General features: G+C 44.2%; 3 protein-coding genes across 14 annotated transcripts in view; 1 reads left to right on the plus strand and 2 right to left on the minus strand.

Moving 5' to 3' along the window:
• Positions 1-67: 67 nt before the first annotated feature.
• melt (melted) lies at positions 68-5,976 on the minus strand. Of its 2 annotated transcripts, none has more exons than XM_065493119.1 (15): positions 5,732-5,976; positions 5,247-5,381; positions 4,998-5,158; positions 4,797-4,941; positions 4,555-4,729; positions 4,340-4,503; positions 4,070-4,279; positions 3,670-3,908; positions 3,039-3,509; positions 2,318-2,433; positions 1,910-2,265; positions 1,365-1,500; positions 1,037-1,305; positions 726-974; positions 68-666 (listed from the first exon to the last, which is right to left on the minus strand). In XM_065493119.1, exons 2-15 carry the CDS (start codon positions 5,292-5,294, stop codon positions 409-411), a joined length of 2,997 nt encoding a protein of 998 aa, XP_065349191.1. In that variant the 5' UTR covers positions 5,295-5,381; positions 5,732-5,976; the 3' UTR covers positions 68-408. The 2 variants fall into 2 exon arrangements, with proteins under 2 accessions (XP_065349191.1, XP_065349199.1); XM_065493127.1 differs by having other exon boundaries at positions 5,461-5,976.
• Positions 5,977-6,336: 360 nt separating this feature from the next.
• On the plus strand, positions 6,337-8,493 carry PGAP3 (Per1-like protein PGAP3). Its single transcript, XM_065496043.1, has 8 exons — positions 6,337-6,472; positions 6,533-6,732; positions 6,796-6,953; positions 7,011-7,163; positions 7,219-7,343; positions 7,406-7,545; positions 7,814-8,018; positions 8,077-8,493. Exons 2-8 carry the CDS (start codon positions 6,594-6,596, stop codon positions 8,144-8,146), a joined length of 990 nt encoding a protein of 329 aa, XP_065352115.1. The 5' UTR covers positions 6,337-6,472; positions 6,533-6,593; the 3' UTR covers positions 8,147-8,493.
• Positions 8,494-8,538: 45 nt separating this feature from the next.
• The window catches only part of LOC135947201 (partitioning defective 3 homolog), a 30,046-nt gene continuing 15,847 nt past the window's right edge, over positions 8,539-22,737 (minus strand). For 2 of the 11 annotated variants that reach the window (XM_065495878.1, XM_065495868.1), the window contains exons 2-26: positions 17,897-18,175; positions 16,926-17,440; positions 16,468-16,671; positions 16,222-16,409; positions 16,024-16,140; positions 15,842-15,960; positions 15,594-15,785; positions 15,271-15,345; positions 14,640-14,742; positions 13,859-14,353; positions 13,713-13,798; positions 13,516-13,658; positions 13,345-13,464; positions 13,161-13,289; positions 13,034-13,104; positions 12,549-12,641; positions 12,353-12,438; positions 12,142-12,298; positions 11,459-11,714; positions 10,762-11,107; positions 10,631-10,687; positions 10,222-10,388; positions 9,859-9,951; positions 9,209-9,507; positions 8,539-9,082 (exon numbers count right to left, since the gene is read on the minus strand). In XM_065495878.1, the coding sequence (XP_065351950.1) occupies positions 8,883-9,082; positions 9,209-9,507; positions 9,859-9,951; positions 10,222-10,388; positions 10,631-10,687; positions 10,762-11,107; positions 11,459-11,714; positions 12,142-12,298; positions 12,353-12,438; positions 12,549-12,641; positions 13,034-13,104; positions 13,161-13,289; positions 13,345-13,464; positions 13,516-13,658; positions 13,713-13,798; positions 13,859-14,353; positions 14,640-14,742; positions 15,271-15,345; positions 15,594-15,785; positions 15,842-15,960; positions 16,024-16,140; positions 16,222-16,409; positions 16,468-16,671; positions 16,926-17,440; positions 17,897-18,175 (4,590 nt within the window). In that variant the 3' untranslated portion in view covers positions 8,539-8,882. Of the gene's footprint in view, positions 9,083-9,208; positions 9,508-9,728; positions 9,952-10,221; positions 10,389-10,630; positions 10,688-10,761; positions 11,108-11,458; positions 11,715-12,141; positions 12,299-12,352; positions 12,439-12,548; positions 12,642-13,033; positions 13,105-13,160; positions 13,290-13,344; positions 13,465-13,515; positions 13,659-13,712; positions 13,799-13,858; positions 14,354-14,639; positions 14,743-15,270; positions 15,346-15,593; positions 15,786-15,841; positions 15,961-16,023; positions 16,141-16,221; positions 16,410-16,467; positions 16,672-16,925; positions 17,441-17,896; positions 18,176-20,241; positions 20,415-22,737 lie in introns of those variants that run through there. The other 9 variants (XM_065495893.1, XM_065495927.1, XM_065495904.1 and 6 more) reach the window with 9 other exon arrangements.

Below are 22,737 nucleotides of genomic sequence, written 5' to 3' on the forward strand. Positions count from 1 at the left end.
TGTGGAAGTGGTTATCAAGTCGTTATGGGGCAAGTTGCCCTGCCGGCACAAATTAAATCGAAATATGAACTATGAACGATCATTAATTTAATACATACAAAATTATAAGACACTTGTGTATGGTTTCGATAATTTATCAGCATATTTATTTTGGAAACAACCAAGCCACATGTATTGAGAGCATATAACCAGTTCTTCACCATTCACATGATCCATTTAAAAATTTAAGCAATAACCAAAGGATAATCGTCATTCATTTATAGAATTTCGTTCAGTAAAATACTAACAGAGCAAAGAAATTACAGCAATAAATATTCAGTTTAAAGTACATTGGCACAATATGTAAAATGGATAGAAATTTTAAGTATTAAATATGTATCTAGACTTGATTACAGTTGCTGATTTCAGTCAAACGGCGGTTCGGAAGCCGATGCCTCTGGCCGGAAGAGAGTAGCTTTTAGTTGGCACTTCCCTCGAGTGAGAATGGGCTACAGCAATCGACAAGCATTGTACCCACTCCTCAGCATTTTTGCCATCCTTCGGTTTCAATATGAGAGAGCGGTCTCCAGTGAAAATCTCAAAAGCCTTGGGGATGTTCCTTGCTCCCCTGCTCACTTTCACGCTGCGGATTTGGTTGACCTCGATCGGGATCGCATCCTTGTCGTCCTGCAATCAGGAATTTTGGTCATAAAATATGGCCTTTTAGCACGCAGAATCAAACTCACAATTCCTCTGTAGCTGAGATGAGCGCCCGAGAGGGTAAAGTAGCGGGTCCGCCATCGTTTGAATATTTTCCAGCGGCCCTTCTTTTCCTTCAGCTGGCCCTCGATCACCGGCTGGGTGGTCTGCAAGAAGCCAGACGCCCTCTCCGGGTGGTTGCACAAAAAGCAGCCCCAAATCTGTCGCGTGACGTTGTACTCGAACACATCAAAGTAGCCGCTGTTGCGGAGCTCATGCAGTAGCATGTCTTGATCCTGAAGTTAGTTTTAAAATCAAGTGTAAAAAGCAATTAACATTCCAAATAGGAAAAACTCACTTTTGAGCAGGGGAACGCTGAGGTGACCAGCGTGAGGAATGATTTAGTTTCACACTTGAGAATATCCCAGCAGTTCTTGAGACTGGTCAACGAGTTCTCCCTTGAACTGAGCGCAGACTGAGACTTGGCCTGAAGGGCCAAAAACATGAGGTGGATCCAAATGCGCGCGTTCCTCGTCCGCATGGTGAAGAAGCCTCTGCTGTACAGACAATGCTCTCCCTGACCTTGACAGGCAAAGTGCAGCTTTGCGAATTTCTTTGCCTTCCTCTCTGCTCATATTATGTTCAAATTAATAAAATGTGGTTACAATTTAAGCTAGACTCTTTACCTTCAATGGTGCACTTGGCAGGCGGTGGAATTTTCACGCAGACCTTATCCATGTACGATTTGATTTTGTCCAAATGCTTCTCGCAAAAATGCTGAATAGTGTCTCTAAAAGGATAGGGCTCAAACACACTGATTCTCTGTAGGAAAAAAGACATTACGTTAATTAATTGAACTACAATACCTGCTCCCTCTCTAAGTTTAAGATCCTGAAGAGAAAAATGTGTAAACTATGCTGGTATAGAGTTTTTATTAATGTGGAGAGTTTCCATAAATGCAACTTAGTGATGGCATAAAAAAGATGAAATGCAAACTAATCAATTTTATTTAAATTAAATTTCTTGCACCACTACAACACGTATTCTAAACCTGTTTTCCACAGTTAATTAATGGAGGACTCACACTTTATAATCTCATCAGGATAGGGTGCTCAATGTATATTTTAAGGAGAGAAAAAAAAAGGAATTTATTGTGAGTGTTCGGATACCACAAAGTGAAATAACACCAGCCAATGTTTCCCCTCAGGATTAGCTAAGCTTGTAAACCAACCTGAGCCGTCGCGATACCGGACATGCCCTGTCCGATGACCGTGACACTCGTGTTGGTCCTCCTGGTGGGCGCGGGCGCAGGCGCAGGCGCGGCCGTCTGCAGAGAGGTGATGGCCGTTTGGGACAGTGACGGAGGGAGGGAAATCTTGGTGTCTGGAAGCAGCGAGCTGACACCTGGGTGGAGGCCGGCCGTCGAGATCACCGAGGCGCATGATTGGTGCAACAGGCTGGTGGTGCCGGAATGGCTCTTGGTCAGGGCCACTGCAGGCTGAGACAGCTGGAAGGGCGAGTGCAGCCGTGTCCCTGACTGGGTCAGCTGAACGGCGCCAGACGACGTGATTACCGGGTACAGACAGACTATGACAATCAATTAGTCTCATACAAATTTATGTATCAAGTTTTGCCTTACCAGTCTCTCGTCCATTTTGGATAAATGCTGGGGAGGTGGGCTGGATGTTGTAGCTGGCGGAGTATGGCGTGGAAATGGAAATGTACGGGTCCTCTCGGAGAGCAGTAATGCTTCCACTGAAACAAAAGTCGGATTTATTGTTGAAATTACTATTTAAGAATCTGAGTGGCTCTTCTGTGTGGAATATTGAATTTGGATCGTCAGCTAATAATGAAAAATTATAAGAGGAAAAATAAAATGACACGTTCTCGTACTGTACAGCAGCTGTTTCGGCCCTGCAGGCATCGGATCAGCAATATTTTATTTCCAAAGTAAAATTCGTAACCGCGACAAAATCACAGGGCGAGTAACTAGATGTACCCTTTTTTTGCCTTTTTAGTGTTTGCAAAAGACCTTAGCGGACTCAGCCAGCCACGCGCCAGTCGTCTTACTATGGATCACACAGCCACCAGCCGCCGTGAATTTTGCCGTGGGTCGAAAAAAAAACGAATATTACCGGTGTAAAAAATTGACCCCCTTCCGGCCGTAAAGCACTATCAAATTTCGCTTTTTAAATCTATTCAGCCATATTGAGTACATATATTATAGTTGTACGCCATTGGCATTTAATAAATCAATCTATCAAATCTATTCAGCCGCCGACCCGAAATTCGGCTACAGCTGGTTAATTTTACTTTCAGATAAGGCGACATAAGTTTAAGCTAATATATTTAGTTCTTACCTTATGCTCTTCGTGGGGCTGACAGTTCCCGAGGTGGTGGTCACAGTTACCCCACCGCTTGAAATTCTCGAGTTGCTGATGAACCTGGGCATTGGCAATGGCGGATGCGGATGGATGGCCGTGACACTCTTGTTGACCAGCGGTGGCGGCACCACATGCTGAATCTGTGGCACCGGCGTCAGGTTGATGTGCTGACTTGAGCTGAGTCTGGTCACACTGCGGTGAAGGCCCATTCGGCTGCCGTGACCGCCGTTCAGTTTGGTCATGCTGCGGTTCGTGTGCAGGGCTGATGTGAGCCGACCAGTGCTGCGACTGTCGCCGAGGCGCGGACGCCCTGTGAAAACTGCCCGATTGGGAATGAAAGCTGTGGTGGTGGTGGTGGTGGTGTTTGGCACTGGTTCCTTTTCTGCAGGTGCATGCTTGCCGTTCTCCACTTTGATGATGGTCACACCGCTGGAGTTCGTCACAGACCTGATATTGATCACATTTACATTTTGATAATGGTTCTCAACTAAAAGATTGAATATTGGAGTGTTAAATGTTGCAGAAGTATTTTACTGAAGTCTAGTAGCTGACTAAAAATTGAAATTGCTTCACAAAAATTAAAATTAGAAGAGCTTTGGGGACTAACCCTGTGTTGGAAATGGTGTTTGTTGTTGGAGTGTTCGACTGACTTGACGCCACTTTTGACTGGTTTTCACTGTTCTGCTGGTCGGACCTGTGTTTTACTTGGGCCAGCATCTTTTCGTTGATAAGAACAGGATAGCTAGTGCAGAGAAGGGTCGCCTCCCTGAGCAACGTACCCTGGCTACCCCTATCAGCATGGCGGAGGCTCTTCAACACAAAATCTAAGGCATCTTGGGCACGGTCCTGGAAAAATAATTAGCATTTTGTAGCGCTTAATAAATTGTCCAACATGACGTAGCCGGATCTCTAATTTTCAGAGGTTGGATGAAAAATGAGTCAAATTCACCTTTAACGACCAATAATTTTTTGTCAATGAATTGAGTTTCTAATTTAAAAAAACGCACCTTGCTGAGTTTTCCCACAGACGATATGACTTGGGCTGCCAGTCCAAGTGTGTTCGGGTGAGACTGGGCAGCGTCCTTGATCCGTTGCAGGTGGTCTACCAGCAACTGCGGTCTGGTGGCCGCCATGGCTAAGAAGACCTGCATTGTTGCCGATGCTGTGGACGCTGGACCCAGGTATTCGCACAGTTGAGAAAGACAAGGTTCCAACAACTGAAATTAATGAATCGAGTACTTAATGCCTGGCAAGATTTTTGCATTTTATTTATTTACAGACGGTTTATCTTTTGCGATGAGACCAAAGAGACTTAGCAGAGCCAGTTTGTCAGGGTTTTCACAGCGGGGTAAAAGGGCTGCCAGGGCCATTACATGCTCGTTTATGGGCTCTTTGTTCACCTCGTAGATTTGCGGCAAAACTCTGGCAAGTGGGTAGTTGCCTGGACAGTTGAGGTTGAGAGATAGATACATTAATGAGGATGAGAACTGACCTGAAATTATGGAGTCGATGATTGGCTGAATGTGGAGGGCAAGTAGGTCAGCATTCTCGATGGCTGCCAAGGACAAGTAGGAAGACATGTTGCGCGAAAGCTCTTGGTTTCCCTTGTGGAGAAATTTTACAGCTACTGGCAAGGCACGTTTCATCACTTCTTTCTTGCTGTAATTCTGCAAACGCGTTCAAATATTGAGTTACTAAGAAATAATCCATTTTTGTAGGCAACTTTATATTTACCAAGAAGAGGCAAGCAATGATGTCTGAAGATATTTTGGCATGGGGTGGATCTTCATCCTTGATGGACGGCTTCAAGTTTTGGCTCAGGCACGATTCAAGCAGTTTCACTAGAGCCTCAGCATGCTGCTCAATAGATCCGGTATCTCTGTTTTCAATTTTAAAATTAATTTTGATCCTCTTGTGAATAAAAGCGAAACTTACCTGATTGCGGAAGTGACCCTTGTAATGCAAATTTCAACAACACTCTGGTCGTTATTGTTGTTCAGGTAGTCAGGCATGGTGCTGATGCGGTTGATGGTCTGAATGACTTCGGTCAGGTCATTTACGATCGCGTGGTCCAATACAGAGAACAGATCTCCCGCCTGTGAACGAAAAAATTAATTTACACTTCGTGTTTTTAATTGGCCACACTCTGATTGCGGCGGCTGGCAGAGCAGGAATGCAACAAACCTTGGAGAGGTCCTTCTTTCCCAGCACCTGAGTGAACAACTCGTGCATTTTGCTCTATATCTCTCTACCCCACAGTACAAATCTCGCCGCTACTACCTGTAGAGCAGTCCATGTTACTGGCTCAACTGGTTTACTCTGAAAACAAAACGACACAATTTGTGGTTGACACACTTGCAGAAGCAAATCGTTTTTATTCAAAAGATATTAAACTTACACCAAATATTATTTCCAGAGGCGGAAGTTGATGATAAAGTTGAGACATGGCCCAGTGATTCTCGCTATTGAGACTATACATATTTAAGGTATGCATACGTACTTAAAAGACAACAAGAGCAAAAAATGTTCCTGATGAGGAGACGCTCTCCTTTTTAGACACACTGGACGCACTACACTCTTCACTCAACAATGGGTTAGTTCAAGCCAATAGGCGAGTAGCACGCTTGACCGTGCGCGGATTACAAAGCAAAGTATTAAGAGGTGCCCACCTGTTGCTCCCTCCGGAAGTGCGGATTATTCCAGGGTTGACCAGGGGTTCCTTTTGTTAGCTGATTCCTTCTCGTAAAGAGTGCCACATCCACTGTTGCTCGTTCGTCTCACTAATAACCTCTCTCCATCTTTCTGGCTGCTGCTGTCAAATTTCTCCTTCCTCTCCCACCTCCTCTTGGTTCAGTTCCATTCACCCTTCAAGCAGAAAAACACCTGCGAGCCTCAAGAGTCCTACGTATGTTGGCACAATTGGCAACATTGCATGCACGCTTGATCAAATTTAAAGAAATTTCGTAAAGAGTGACTGGACTCGACCAGTATCTGGCAAAAACTTACCGGTTTTTAGAAATATCATACATAAGCGATTTATTTCGAATGATAACTGTAATATTCGGGATTGTATCTGGAATGACGAAAGCAATAATTTGAGGGCAATTCCAATATAAACAAAATAAATTTATGGTTGGGCTCGCGGACTACGTATGTACATAAATTATGTTGTGTTTTTCATGCCAAAAGTTGGGAAAAAATTAATTACCGATAGCCAAGAGAGGGTAAAACGAACACCGGTTTTGAAACCGTTGACACGCCCCCTGGTTATCATGCCCGAGCCAGGCCCCAGTTTGAATGAATCTTGACTCTCGGGAAGAAAATAATGCGTACATATTCAATTTATATGAAAATTATTCATTTTTACATTTGAATGTTTAGCACCTCATCGTCTCATTAATGCTTTTCTGGTTCGTTTTTTTTATTTTTCCTTGTTGTCATTTAAATTATTTTATCCGATTGTTATACAGAGAATGAATGATCAGCTCGTGTGCAGCATCTTCTCGGTACAAATGATCGCGCCAGATTAAAATGCTCTGGACGAGGACAATTTTAGTGTTGTTAGCTGCCTTGGCATGTCTGCTTCCAGTCACTCAAGCCTCAATGGGAGATCATTCACTAATATTCCAGAAATGTTTGGCTAAATGTCTAAAAAGCAACTGTTCAACCGGTAAATAAATCCTAATTCCTTGACTCTATTTATATTAAAATAAATTTTGATCGAATTCAATAGAGAACTCTTCGGACGAGGGAAAAAATCCCGCAGTTGTCGAGCCATTCTACCTGCAGCTCTTCTGGTCCTGCAAGGATGAATGTGGCTACAACTGCATGTGGGAGACAGTCAGCACGTTCGAGCAGAGAGGATGGGGCGTTCCTCAGTTCTACGGCCGAGTAAGCTGTGTGTTAGCAAATTTGAAATATTATTTTAACAAGTGCACTTTTCTGCAGTGGCCTTTCATCAGGGTCCTCGGCCTTCAAGAGCCTGCCTCTGTTGTGTTCTCCCTGCTGAACCTAGTGGCCAACTTGGCCATGTTGAACAAGTTTCAGCTCAAAGTACCAAAGTTTGTTCCTGGCTATCACCTGTGGACCATTCACAGCTGGGTAATTTTAGTGACGAATTGACTGGGGTTTTATCTTAAATAATTAAAACTCTCAGGTGTGCATTAATGCCTGGTTTTGGTCCTCTGTGTTCCACTCTCGTGATAATGTGCTGACTGAAAAGATGGACTATTTCTGTGCCTTCTCCATGGTTCTCTACTCCTTTTACTGCATGGCCATGAGGTAATCATCTGATATTTTCATACATCTTTTCATTGACCGTCATAAATATATTAACTCCTAAGAATTCTACACTGCCAAGTCAATTGGATGTCCATTTCCTTTTCAATTATCTGCGGTTGTCTAATGGTCTTCCATGTGACTTACCTCTCATTGCTGCCAAGATTTGACTACAGCTACAACATGACAGCAAACGTTGCCATTGGTAAGTGCTGCTAATTTCTTGATTCTTGGGTTCTTCAAATTAATTGTTAGCAAGTCCACGGCTGAAATAAAAATGCTAGGATTGAGCCCTAGTCTTTTGAATGTGCTTCTTACAACATATTTGCGTTGTCTATCTGGTTTCATATTCTTTGATATTAGATGAGGTTATAAAAATGACAATTTTTTCCCAGAATATTCAGGTTTATTTAAAAATATAATTGAGAAAGGTTATCTGACGCTTTAGCATCCTAACATGAAATTTGTTCCAGGAGTTCTGAATGGACTAGGTTGGCTGATTTTCTGTTTGATCAAGTGGCGCAAACATAGGTACGTGTGGCGGTGCGCACTTTCGGTGGTTTTGGCACTTGCCTCAATGTCTCTGGAGATTCTGGACTTTCCGCCCTTGCTTTGGACCTTCGACGCTCACGCGCTTTGGCACCTAAGCACCACAATGCTGCCGTTCCTATGGTGCAGGCAAGTGTTTGCAAGTTCATTTCCCAGTGCCATTATTGTTTCCCTGATGCGATTCCAGGTTCATCATTGACGATTGCCTTCATCTCTTGGAGAAAAAAGAGAAAGATAAAAAACTTAAAATGCTATAACGAGCTTTTACTTCTGCTGAGTCGCTACAAAATATATAATTATGCATTTTTTGCAAACTTATTGTGATAGAAGTTGTTACAATTTAATTTTAATTGAAGGAGGTTCTTTCTGGTTGTGTTATGACTTATGACGCTAGACATTTTTAACGTAACAGGACGACTGAACTAAAATGCAGAGGCCTACACTATTTGTCAAGCAATCTTAGAATTCTAATCTATTGTTGGACGTTGTTTCTTGCGCATGTTGCAAATTTAAACACCTAACCTGTTTGATGTTCTTTGCAATATTTACACCATTTTTAAATTTGTGATACAAATAAAACTCTTAACAGCAATAGAATAGTACACTTCTCAGCTTTTTCTTTTCTAAACCTAAATCATTGAAAATCCACTTTTTGTCTGGAGATATAAAATATAATTTTATTTACACACGAATACACGATCTAAATTGTCTCGAGGGTTTGGATGCACAAATTAAAAAAATTAAAATGACACAACATGGTTCATTAGGACAGAGAAAAAAAGAGATGAAGAGTAATTATCTCAAAGTTATTGCAGCTTTGACGAAGCTCTGTGGCTTTGAAAGTAAATTCGTCTCTAATTATTGCACTGGCACATGTGTAGGTTAATTAATTTTGTAAAAGCGACCATCGTGGAAGGCACAGGAGGACTTGAAATGTTCGTCATTGCTTGTCATCACAGAGTTGCAATTGTGGTAGTAACAAACTGCTTTTGGTCATACTTTGGATCCGGGCGGCAATTTTGAGAAGCCGTTGGCCATCCGAGCGGTGGACCGGTGCACCGGCACGTAAGAGTCTGGAGGGTAGCGTTGCTGAGGGGGCGGGGGCGGATGGTGCTTGGCGTAATGCATTTGTTTATGGTTGTTGTTGTCTGGGGAAGGATACTGCTGGTGCGGCTGGATATTCGTGAATTGCGCTGCAAAAACAGTTTCAAATTAATCAGACTGAATTACTCAATTAATTTGGTAAAAAACGCGTCAGAAAAAATTGCTGAATAATTCAAAATATTTTATTTCTATTTAATAGCTGTGTGGAAACTCACCTCTTGGTTTTGGGACATGGAATTCAGTTCTCGGATCAGGTCGATCCTTTCTGGGAAGGGAATTAGCATTTGCATCCCTGAACATGTGGGCAGGATGCATTTGCTGCTGCTGCTGTTGATGTTGATGTTGTTGCTGCAGCTGCTGCTGCTGCTGCTGTTGGTGATGATGCACAGGGTGTAGCATGGTGTGCTGACCGGCGCGGATCACGCTTTCGTACTCAAAGAAATTAGACACAGGCCTTTGTTGAGGCACCTCTCGGGGATCCCTCCGCTGAGAGTGGTAGTGCATCTGTTTGCGGCTGAAATTGTGCCCAATTTTTATACATTTCTGAATCCTGACAGCCTCTTCTTGGAATATAACTTAAATGCAGAAGAAACTGACCTTGAATTTTGTCAATATCGATTGTAAAATATTTTATATACACTGGCACAGTGTGCTTTAGCGTTTAAATGAGATCAAGACATAATTCAAGACCAGTGACCACACCGATTGCAAAATGAGTGACGAACTATCCCTTACCTGTTGCTTTGAATAAAAAATTTTGTCAGCGAAATCATGCAAAATCAAGAGAGAAAGAACAAAAAGTCCAGCGAGGAAATTGTGGCGCATGCAGAAACAAGGAGTGGAGAGCCTGTTGCTAAAGAATTACCTCTCGTCCTCCGCCTCGACCTTGACCCTCTGCAGCTGCACTTGCTGCCTCATCTGAATGATCTGCTGCTCGGAAAGTTGCTCTGAGCGCTTGCTTTACGGTGGCAAGGAGCAGGAGAGAATGAGAGAAAAGACAAAATATGAGAAAATGCGGGTTAGTAAAAAGTGGGTGTCATGGTTTTTGAACGAAAGTATATGTACAACAAAAACACAACAGTGAGTTAGTCAACAAACAAAATGAACCAAAGAGACGAATTTTGATTTTATGGGCTATGTACACAAAGAGAGGGGGGAGCAGCAAAATCAGAATGTTGTGTGTGCTCTTTTGTGCAGCATGCGAGAGTAACAAGTGCAATCAAAGTACCTCAAATGGTGCTGTATTTCTTCGTAGTTGACATAGTGGCTGTACCTGGTGGGGTCGCCGAGTCTACTGCCGGGTCGGTCTCCGTACAGGTCGTAGCTGGGGTTGCGTCGGTGCGCGTTTTGCATTATAGGAGGGGGCTGGGGCTCTTGGGGTGGCGTTTCTAAACGCTGCAACAACAGGGAAAATTGGTCATGAAGAGCGATGCTTCTTTGAGGCATGTGGTGACCCATGTATGATAGCGAAACAAAAATTCCAAAAAATTAATGAGCTTGTTGGGATTATCAAGGCTTTAATATATTTTTTTTCAATTATATGAATTTAGAGTGGACAAAATATTTTGGAGAGGTTTCTTGCCCAAAGTTATTAATGGACTTAATAAAAAGCGTTGTAAAAAACCCAAGATCTTTACCACATTTGACATTGCCCTCTCCTGTTGTGGCACATTGTGGTGGAAATTGGATTTCATCTATAACAATGCAGGTAGTGACACAAAGTAAATGCCATGTTCAAGGTAAGAAATATGTGCGAAAAAATAATTACCTCTCTGATCGCCTGCTCGTAACGTTCCTCCCTCTCGTCCAGAGGGTACTGTCCTCTGCGCTCGACGTGCTTTCGCTGGTGCTGCGCCCTCAGCTGGTGGATCCGCTCAGTACGCGAAGATGGCATATTTTGCTCGTGCATTTGCATCTGCTCAAGCTGTTGCTGCATCTCCGTTTGCTGTTGTCTCTGTATCAACCGCTGGTACTGCTCCCTGATGCGCTGGTGCTCTTCTTGAGCAGCCTGCCGCGCCGCCTCCTTTTCGCGCTCCTGGGCGTCGGCCTCTTCCGCCTCCTCAGTCAATTTGTCCTGCAGTGCGTTCTCCCCACCTTTCCGATGCTTGCCAAACCTGAAAACCAGAAAAAAATGGGGATATGAGATTAATTTTTGACTTTAAAGCTGAAAAATGCACAAATTTTTAGTTTGAAAGAGCTACATAAGACGGGAAATTAAAAAAAGCTTCTGAAATGACACGCAGGGACTGAATTGAGTGCCGTGATAATTTATAAATAGTTCATTCATTAATGAATGCAAATAAAAAAATATTTAATCGAAAAACCTTTTTTTAATGAAGTGTGAGCGTTATCAGCATAATTTATTTTTACTAAACATTTTTCATTCTCAAATGCAGCGAAATTTAACAATCCTGCACATACCCCGAGATCTGAGATAAATATGTATTTTTACAAAGTTTACATACCTGAACATGGAGCCAATTCCTTTGAACAGCCCAGCCTTTTTCTTGGCATCCTTCTTGCCATACTTGTTGTCGAGGGCGGAGTTGAGGGAGGACTGCCTGGCGCTGCCCCTTCCGAAGTTGCCCGTCGGCTGGATTTCCGCCTCCTCCTCAGACACTGCGTAAGGATAAAAAACGTCTATGGCGCGTTCTCTTGGCTTTGCAGGAGGAGGCAGTGGAGGAAGGAAGACGTGTTCCCTAGCCGGGATTGCAGCAACAGCTAGCCAAGCAAGCACACCAAAACCACAACCGTTAATAATGCATAGCGCCAAAGACACCGCGCGCTCAAGGGTTAATTAATGTCGATGAAGGAAAAGCACAATTATTTACAGCAGTTTGGGAACTGTACCAGGGCGGAAATAGAATTATGAGGAATTCGTTAGAGGTTGCTTTGGAGTAACAGTCAATAAATGGGAGTTATTTGCGAGGTTTGGGATGTGTGAAATATTTCTGGATGGTCATGATTAAAATAGACAAGAGTCACTTGTGAACCAAGAGAATTTTAGAAACAGATGAATATAATGAAATATAAGACAGAGGACACAGTAGATCATGATGACTTGAAACGTTCAAAGATACCAATGATCCAAAAGAGACAGACACATCCAGTGTGTTTAAATTTGATGCCGGGTGATTTTAACACTTACGGGTTTCCATAGGTTGCCTCATTTCCCCGAGGGGGGCTTCGTAGCTGCGGTCTACAGCTGCCCTAAAGCTCTCGTTGCAGCCTCGGCCTCGGATGACCTTGACAGGGCCATTGCCCCGATATGAGTATGCCACTTCTCCGTCCTCCAGCATCTGAATCTAGAGGCATTATTCGTCAAAACGGAAAAGCCACAAGAAAAAAATCGTGAATACCTCTTGGACCATTGTTTGCAGAGACTCAAGGCTGGAAGACTTTTTCATGCCCAGTCCAGGGCCCAGATCTATTTTTTTCGTGTCCACTAAAAGAAAAATTAAACTTAAGTCAAGCCCAGCTTGGTTTCAGACGGGGGTGAGTGGTTTTAGTACAAAAAAATGTGAGAAAAGAGCAAACAAATAGACGAATACATACACTCTGAGCCAGCCAGAGATCGATTCATGCTTATGATGGACTCCACAGAGGCTGCACGGAACATTCCAGACACAATATCCCTATTTCTTACAGCTGAAAGACGGGCACAGAGAGGAAATAAGAACCAAGGAAAGCCAAAACATCAACATCACATCAGGCAGGGTTATTGGCAAGTCAAAATTATGTATTAATGTAATGAGAAACACAGGAAAGGTAAAAACTTGAGACAAACGATAACATTCAGACATGCTATCGCCAAAATATTATTAGTATTAATTTTGAAACACAACACAATGAATTTGGTACACTGCAATCTTCAGGCTCAAGGAGCAATGGAACATGGACTTTAATTTGAATTAGAATCCTTATAATTCTCCACCACTATTGATAAAATTCCTCAAGCCTGATCCTCATTAGTAATGACAACAAGTGTTAATGGACTTTAATGAACTTGTGGTTATTTACAAAACACGAGTACAACTTACCACCATTAATGTGACCGTTCACTTGCTCCTCGGAGGAGTCAGACTGGTTTTTCTGTTTTTCTCGCTCCTCTCTGTGCAAGAATTTAAATTAGAATCGGGCTGCAATGATAATTTCTAACTGCAATACCTAGCTTTCTTTTGCCTCTGGTAGGTGTCCGTGTTTTTGGCATCTAGTGATGCGTGTCTCTTTTCAGACATGCTCTGCCTGCCAACTGCGTCTCTCGAGAACGTCGCAGGATCAACTTCCAAGGAAGTTCTGTGAATTAGGTACTCATCAGTTAGGTAACTTTGGAAATAATTTATCGTCATACTGGCTAGCGTAGGTGGCGTCCCCGTGGACTCCAGGTGTGCTGGGCGTGTCCGGCGCTGGAGGACTCTTCGGATTTGGAGATAGCTGATGTGGAGGAGGAATACTGATTCGATCTGGTCTCCTGTGACTACAGAGTTAGCAAAGTGTGATTTTTGCAAGTTACCTCAAATACCTTGGGTTTGGAGCGACAATATGGTGTGTTGAGTATTCGTCCTCGATCAAAACCGTCTCTCCATTGGCACAGTGCAGAGTTGGACTGTTGAATTTGTTCCCCATCGCAGTCAAATTAGCGTTCCATGACGAGTCCGCAGTAGCCTGAGATATAAAAAGTTCAGTATGCGACTAGACTGATAATCTTGATACACTTACCCTGTAGTAACTTTCATTGCGGAGCCCAGATTGGCCGGTGAGGCGGTCCAGGACTGGATTTCGATTTGCCAGGGGGTCCAAAGGATCTGAAGTGAGAGGGAAAAGTGTTTTAAACGTTTGTCCTCACGCAAATGACTCATGCGTACTTATCACTTTTGGTTCCCCGAGTCTCATGTCCCTAGGAATGTCCCCGTTTGCTTTTGGCATGAAAATTACAGTATTTTCTGAGGTTTCACTAGCACACGAGTTCTCTGGAGTGGGTCCTTCCCCGTCTCCTCTGCCCGATCCCAGGAATTCGGCACTGGACGAGGAGCTGAGCAAACTGTTCACTGAATCTCTGCCGGAAGCACCGCTCTCGGTTGAAGTGTTCAGATTGAGCAGAGACGGCACTCGCCGAGACACGGTCAGCGTTATTACACCTGGTTTTGGACCCTCCTGGTGCATATTTCTTCGCAACGTCTCCATGGCGTCCGAATTGTTGGACGCGATCAAGGACACGCCATTGATGTTGATAAGCTGATCATTTGTGCGAAGACGACCGTCCCTAGAGGCGGCGCCACCGTTGATCACGCTCTTCACAAAGATTCCCAGGTCTATAGGACCCGAGTTAGTTGCTGAGGTTTTCCCTTTTACGCTTACACCTGAAAATATACGCCTCGGTGAGTTAATTATAACTGAAATAGTGGGAACTTTAAGACTGAGTGGTTTGATATGCTTTAAAGGTGTTTGCCAAAAAGTCAGAACCAAAAATTTAGATAACATAAATGCTTATTATTATGCAACAATAAAAAATAATATCCAGAAGTAAAAATTGGTTTGCTGATCATTTTAATCTGTAGTACTTCTTTGCGCAACATGTTGGTTTGTTGGAAAATAAATTAAAGTACTGGGCAGTAAGAAAATTTAGCGACCGCTTTGTAAAATTACCTAGACCAGCCTTTTCTGTGTCATGCACTGGAATGTCGAAAGTTAGAATTTCCCTCTGTTTCCATGGGCAGACAGCTCCGTCATCATTTGCTTTCTCTGGTGGCTGAAATCGAAAACCCAAATTAGTCTGAGCTCCAGGGAAACAAAAAATTCACAAATGCTTGTTACAAGCTGATGAGGACGACACAACACTTATTACATGTATATGGAATAGTTTATTAGGTAGTGATTCACAAAATGAATTCCTAAATTATTTTATGCAGAGAGGAAATTTCATTCTCCTCTCTTCGGGTGTTCTAACTAATTTTAATAAAGGTGCGGCAGCAGTGTTTGTTTGTGCCAGAGTGGATTTAAATGTACACTCAAAGCATGCTCTGTGAGTCGGAAAGGTGCAAATAAGGCGCTTGCCTGCGAAGTGACAATAATAGTGCGTGTTAAATTTATACAAGAGTGTTGAGAGAAACACACCTCAGATGACAAAAATTAATATTAGCGAGAATGCATGTTTATATAAGGGATTAAGTAACGCTTTGCGTGCGAGTGTAGAGGTCAAGTGACAATTAGCCAACTAATTGCATACAAGGTCGTGAAGGAAAGAGAGGGACATGCATCATGCTCTGTTTGTTCGAACCTCATCTGATCGGATCAGCTGCTGACAGTTGTCGTCATTATATGTGACCCTTTCAAACTTGTTGCCTGCTCGACTCTGTGTTCATCAATAAGCAGAGACAACCAAAGATCAGTGGTGCAAAATTCAAATGTCATCAAATTACAACAAAAGTTAATTCTATGTCTCGATCTCAAAATATGAAAAATAATTCAAATCCATGCTAGAACGGAAATTTAAATTTAACATAAAGAAGAATTAAACAGTAAAGAAGTTTTGATATACCCGTAATATTATTTCATGCCAAATGTATAGAAATAAATATATTAATGTCATTGAAAACTCACCAGTTCCCTGGGTAACCTGGGACTTTCGTCTCCCTTTTCCTGTCGCGAGACCACAAGGGAGACCGTGCTGCCTGGAGGTGCGTTTCTCAGAGTGGCGACTGCTTCTGACTGGGTTTTGCCAGTCATTGCCACTCCGTTGACCTCCAGCAGACGATCACCAGGTTTCAGCCTTCCATCGTCGATTGCAGCACCCTGGAGAGAACAAGACCGTCAGATAATCTCTCCTGTCATTCCAATTATCGACAAACCTTTGGTAGAATATTTTTTATGTAGATCGGGCAGTTCCCACCCGCAGGATTGTCTCGGGTGGTAATGCTGAAGCCAAGACCATAAGGACCTTTGACAAGCTCGATTTCCAGCTTCTTGCCTGCATAAAAGTAACGTCAGAATATGAAATCAAGGAATAAAAAAGATTCAATATAAAGCTGACCTATTTTTCTAGTGTTAGCCGTAATTAAGATGTTGGCATTTCGAGAAGCTGGATGAGCAGATGAGGGCACTTTTTTCGTGGGGGACACGGTGGCCACTTTGGTGTGGACGTGGGGACCTGCAAAGATGAATGTGAACACTAAAGGAACTAATGGAGAGAAGCATTCAAGTCTCCACGGAGATTTAAATGCCAGAATACCTTTTTCCTCTCCCTCGACCATGTTGACCGGCTCGCGATCCTCGGAGGCGGCTCGCCTGCCGTGAAGGTCATTGGGCTTGGGGAAGACCGGTGGAGGCGGCCGACGCGCCTCCAAGTTGTGTTTGTACTTGACTACCCTCAGTCTCAGCTCGGGGCTCCTCAGCGAGTCCCTGAAGATCTCTTGCACACTGCGCGAGACAAAATGGGTAGCGAAAAAATAAAAAAAAAATACTGAACAGCACTCACGTCTGGAATGGCATGTTGAGGAGATTGTGGCCGTTGATTTCGATGATGCGGTCGCAAAAGCCAAGACGGCCGTCCTGGTCAATACGACCGCCTGGCTCGATGCCCTGCACCAGGAGGCCACGGTCCTGGCCCAGTCGGTCGTAGTCGGGAACCACATGAATGCCAAGTGGACCCTCTTCGTTTCGTAGAACAACGTATTCGATTCTATGAAAGAGAATAGATTTTTTTCAATAATATGTACTCCATTTTGAACAAAAACAAAACACATGACGAAATTTATGTTCTTCCGTTGTTTTTTTTTCATTGTTTACGAGTTTAAAATCAACAAAACTAAAATTTGGCAACTGATTTCTCCACACTTCGTCAATTTTGATTGAGCAACCCATTTCATCGTAAGAGAACTACTGCAGCGAACCCAGAATCATTACAATCCCATTAAAGAAAATCATTGTGCTTACAATTCGTCCTCTCCATCGGAGGGGTGGAAAGATTGAACCGGGCTGGAGCTGTTCGCCCCAAGGGGCTCTTTGCGTGGCGCCGACGGCACCGCGTTGATCCTCTCAGCCGCCTCCAGCCACTTGGTGCCTCCGTCGCTGAGGAACTGCATGGATAGTCTGTTTGAGTCCCGGACGAACTTTGAAAATGCCGACGACGACGGCGACGGCGGCGCGGGCGTGGCCGCACCCTCGTCCTCCTCAGGCCACGGCTGGCCGCCGGGGTCGGAGGGCGGGTGCCGCGGTTGCCGGTGCTCAGCCTTGCGGTGCGCGGCCGCCTTTCGAGCCACGGCCGACTTTGGCGTCGGTTCGTCGTCCATCAGCGGCGCCGCAGACCACCTCTTGGTGGCGTCGCACGGCACTACGGTGGGCGCCGTCGCTGGCAAATGGTTCAGCGCAGGCTCGGAGCCTCGTCTAACCTGCAGAGGCGTCAGTCCCGCTTGCTCCTCTCCCGTCACCTCGATGTCAGTCTGGCCACACTGCGGGGCAAATGTAAATATTGGAGAGCTCAGCAGTTAAGTTATTTTTGTTGAAAAAACAATAATAAGCTCCGAATAATGAGGAAAAAGCTTTTAAACATTCAAAACAGGTTTTAATGATATGACGAGCTTGGGATTTAAATCGACAACAATTAAAAAATATTCACAACTGTTTACAACTACCACAGACCACCCCCTTCCGGTCTGGGGTGGTGCTAGAGGCACGCGACTATTTATTCACACCTGCTCTATTCGAAAAGAATTAACTCTAACGGTTGTTAGTCACGCTTTACTACCGATAAAAGAGAAGCTTACATGCAGCAAACAATAAATTCTAAAAATGAATCATAATTTAGCATCACATGCATTTCCAATTTGTGTCAGTCTGTTAAAGAAATAATTTGAGATAGCAAAACGCTGTATGAGATCAAAAAAGTAAATTAAATCGAGACTCACCGGCGGGTGGAGGTGAGAGATGAAGATGTCAGGGCTGTTTCCGCCTGCGCTGCTGGATCCGACGGACGAGCCGCCCGCACTGGCGCCGTCGCCGCGATCGCCGACGTGCGGTGGCGCACCTGCGATGTGTCTGCCGTGTTGTGCCGTTTCATCGTCCTCATAGTTGGCGATTATCTGCTCGCGGTCGTCTACCACGTCCAGCAGTCGGTCGTCAGGGTCCAAAATGCCGCCGTCAGACTGCGACTGAAGACTGTGGACCGCCAGCCAAGAACTCGCGCTCTAAAACAAAAATATGAAATTTAATTTACGGGTGTGGAAATTTGTTCGATTTTTCTTTTCAGCGGTGAGCGGTAGCCTAGACAATTGCTCCATTGTCTAAAAGGACTGCTCGTGGGCGTCATCTTAAGTTGAAGGATTTGCAAGCTATTTGCAGCTCATTATGGATGTCAGGGCACCTGGCTCACTAATATTAGCATAATAAGAACTGTTGCGTCAGGCGAACGCACGCTGCTTCTTCCTGACGCGGCGGCCTAAATAGTCAGCGATGCGTCAATTAGCATGCAACAGCAACAACACGCTCATTCTTCTCTAATTTTGGAGAGCAGTGTCAGTTTAATTAGGAAATCGGCTTTGTATATCTGGCAGGCCTCAAAAATTGATCAGACATTTCAAGGAAGGTTTTATCGGCACTTGCGTGAGTGGTTTCAAGCGGTGAAACTGTGGTAAGCACGTTCCATCAATAAACTTCAACATTGCGTCAAAAACATGAGCGTTGGTTTATCTTAAAATCGGTGTTAAGAAACGTTTTATTTTCAGTTTAATACGAGATACCTTCACTTCACGGAATGGATAAAAGGCTAAATTGGTGGATAAGGAAAACGCCGGCGACGCATGTGGCAAATTAAAATCCTAATCCGTGTAAAACACACCTAGCAAACCACACGATTGTGGTCGGCGGACTCAATTCGGAGGAGAAACGAGGTTCTATCCTCACTCCATCCGTTCAGCTGACCAGACAAAATAAATTGCGAGACTGCATTAGGCTTCGGTAAGCGATGGGTGCACTTAGCTGCGAGATAACACGTGAGGACACCGCCATTAATTCCCAGCACCACCGAAATTACACCTGCGCTCGCTCACATGTATGATCCAGCTAAGCCGAGCCTCGGCTGATGAAAACGCGCTGCGCCGCAGAAATGGCGAAATGCAGTTAGAAATAAAGCAGATCACGCAGCGTCCGAGCGCGACCGGCAAGTTGAGTGAGTAAGTAGCGTTAGTCTAAATCGCACCTTTAGCGCCAAGGCCCGTAATTGCAATTTGATGCTGGACCGACCGGAGAAAAGTCTCGCACGTCGCACCGAAATTTTCCGCTCCAACTGCCAGGAGCACAGTTTTCCAATTATGCCAAATTAGGCAGCAACTGTTCATTCAGGTATTCGTGATAAAAAAAAAGAACTGGAGCAGGATCAATTTTCCACGGCTCGTTCTGAGCGAACAAAAACGCTCATCTCGCACCTGAGGAATATTGAATAGAGGGAGAGAAAAACACTCCAATCCATTCTGTTCTATTCAGCCCTTTCTTAATGCATCATCCACAGACCGATTTTCAAACAAAAGCAAGAGTGGCCAGACGCTAAAGAGGGTGGACTGAAAAACCACAGAAAGAGAATAATGCAGAGATAAAAACGAACGGGTTGCGAGTGCTGTAGAAAAGAACCGAGCAGCAGAAACGAGACACAAGAGAGCAGTTTAATGTGCATCTCCTTCTTCTTTTTCTTCTGTTCCCTTCAAGGCCGGCATCGTGAAACCTGACGAGGCGGATTGAAATTCACTTGCTGCTGCTACTGCTGCTGGTCGGTCCCCTTACGTCTGGATTCTGGGCACACAATGCGGTCCCGAATGGATGACACAACCCTCAAAACATGGCAATGAAAGCAGCTGCGTCAGCAAGGGCAGTGCCCTGAATAAGGTTGCCACTCTCGCCTTTGATCGTGACAGGCTGAGATTTTTCCACTTGAGCGGAAGTATAACAAGAGGAGTACGTATGACTCATTTGACAAAACAACTATTATTTTCAAGCATGCCTGAAATAACGATGTCTCCCGATAGCTGGAATGCGTCTTATCAATGGTTTAATGACTAAATGTTATAAAGCTCCCATTGAAAAGCCTGCGTAATAGTCCCAGAAAATAAAAAAGGTTTTAAACTGTGCCATTGCCACGAACACACTGGACGAGTCATTTTAATACTCGACATGCGATTTAAAATCAAATAAATCTTATAGTTAGAGGACAAAAGCAATTATCTGGTCCACAGCAGTTGGCAACCTTAGGTGGCAAAGGTACCTGGGTCCTGAGCACGCTGGCCGTTTTGACGCACACTTGAGGCCCTGCGGAGGCGAGCGGCGACACCATCATCACCCGCTCGAGGGGCTCCATGAGGCGAGGGGCCGCGGGGCAACCGGGACCCGCTGGCGCTGCGACAAGCCTGTTCGAAGACGACCCGCACACTGCCGAGAGAGCAGCAGCCAGCGGCGGCGCGGCGCGCGGGCGAGCAGCCAGCCGAGTGAGCAAGTCCAAGGCAGGTGCCGCCGGCAGGTAACCTGCCAGGCCGGCCGGCCAACCGGTCCCCAGGGCCGATGACCCTTTGGCCAAGGGCCGGTCCCGACGGGGGCCCCGAAACGCGGTGCCGTTCAGGTGCCGCACTTTTTTCTATGACCATTGTCGCTGCGGTTTTAAGCTATTGTTGCGATGGAAAGTAGTTTTGGGTCATTATTCGACCGTGAAAAGACAAATAATAGATGAGGGACCAGCACGAAATACGAGAGCAACTCATTGTTGATGAATGAATGGGGAACTTTGTAGTTTTTTTTACCACCTTGCTAGGAGGACTTTCAGCATTCCCTTCTCAATCTCCTAATATCGAAGAAATTATGTTTTACGTTCAGTTTGTTCTGGTCTTTAACTCTATTATTTATTTTAAAAATTATCTACTTTGTTCAAGAATTAAGTTTTTTATGGTTAAATTGGATCGGTGCCAACCCTTTTTGGGTTTTGGGGTATTTAGGCCAAATTTGCATGTTTAAGCAGGATTCAAAAAACGGTTTATATGTTTTTGCTTGGACGCTGCGGTCGATGAGCAAAACTAATTAATATTCGATTCCCAAAGCAAAACCTGATTTACAAATTGCAAACCACGCTGAGGGTATCATTTTCACATTTGTGCGGACGAGAGGCAATTGGAGCCGGCCGGCGCTGAGGAAGAAGCTGGATGGTCGGCGTGCAGACGCCTCAGGGCCGACGAGGACAAAGTCACCTTCCGCGCAGAGGAAACGCACCTTTTGTTCTCTGCGGCTGGGAATCTTTGCTTATCGAGCGAATCAGCACATCTTGAATTTTGCTCAACGCTGCATTTTGCGGCGGAAACACCAAGGCATTGAAAAAAAACTGGTTAATGCATTTTTTTCTTAAATAGAAATTGCAGAATAGATGTTACCAGAAAAATGTGTTTGAGCAGAAAGAGGGATTGATGAAATTTGCTAAGGTTTCTGAACATTTTTTAATTTAGACACACCCCCTCAAATAATCCTTACTATTTTTTTTTAATTTTCGCAATTCCAAACCCACAGTTTTAGCAATTAAAACTAACATCTACACGACCTCATGCCACACCTCAGCCAATTTGTATCAGTCGGCTATGAATGTCGAAGCAAATGTATTAACTATTCTGGTGTCAGACGCAGAGATTTGCTCATTATTTAGTGTGTGTGATTATGTGCCATTGGCATTCCTAGCCACGTTCAAGTGCACGATTCTGCAGTGCGAATTCCTCAGCGCAACTATTTAGCGAGCCCCCACCACCTGCCGTGGTGTCGGAGAGCGAGCTGCCAATGGCAGATTTACGGCCGAGAGTGGTTAATGCGGAGCAATTACTCACTGAGCGGCAAAAGAACGGGGCGTGCTGGAGCAGAGAGAAGAAAGAAATTGTGCCGACAAACACGATATATAAATGTAACAATAACAACAGCCACACAGCACGAGGAATTCCACAAGTGCAAGAGACCGAAATCGTAAAAAAAAATCAAACTGCTTCCTGCGCCAATTATTTTAGCTAGTTGTTCCTCGAGTCGACGGCGAATGAAGCGAGACGAGCGGCATTGGGCTTGCTTCGCAGCATGGAATTGTTGCTCGAAAATTGAGTTGTGCAAAGCTCAGAAGAACCCGATATTGTTTGTCAGTCTTGACGTCCACGAGATCAATTTTTCCTTTGGTTTATAGTTTTTGCATAATTTTTCAGCCCAATTTTAAAATAGTTTTTCATATTAAAAAAAGAGGATAATGTTCAACAGAGATCTCTTAAATTTAATGAACAGTGTGGTAAATTTCTTTAGCATCTTCTTAATATTGAAAGATTTGTTTGGATAGACACGAAAATGCAAAACCGTTTTCTTTTAATAATAAATTCCTAATCAACGTGACTGTTGGCTGATTGTGAGTGCTGCATTTTAAACTGAGTAATTTTGTTCCAAACTGAAATCTGCAGCACGGTCCTTGAGCATCAATTTGCATCTCACGACGAGAACAATAAAATGAAAAGCTTTCTTGCATACGATTTCGTGATTGAAATGTCTCGTCGCATAATATGCTCACCGATTTCGCAACGCAAGCAAAAGCAGAAAGGATGTTTCTCGTATTTGAAGGCCTTTCTTTCGTCGCAGATAAAGACGACACATTCTGTGCATTGTCTTTAAAACGGCGGCAAACATTGGTTATGTACAAGCAGATGAGCGAGCGAGAGAGAGAGAGACACAACAAAGTCGCGTGTTTCGCCGCCGTCGCACT

Source organism: Cloeon dipterum, chromosome 1 (assembly GCF_949628265.1).
Source record: "Cloeon dipterum chromosome 1, ieCloDipt1.1, whole genome shotgun sequence".
Taxonomy (NCBI): Eukaryota; Metazoa; Arthropoda; class Insecta; order Ephemeroptera; family Baetidae; genus Cloeon; species Cloeon dipterum.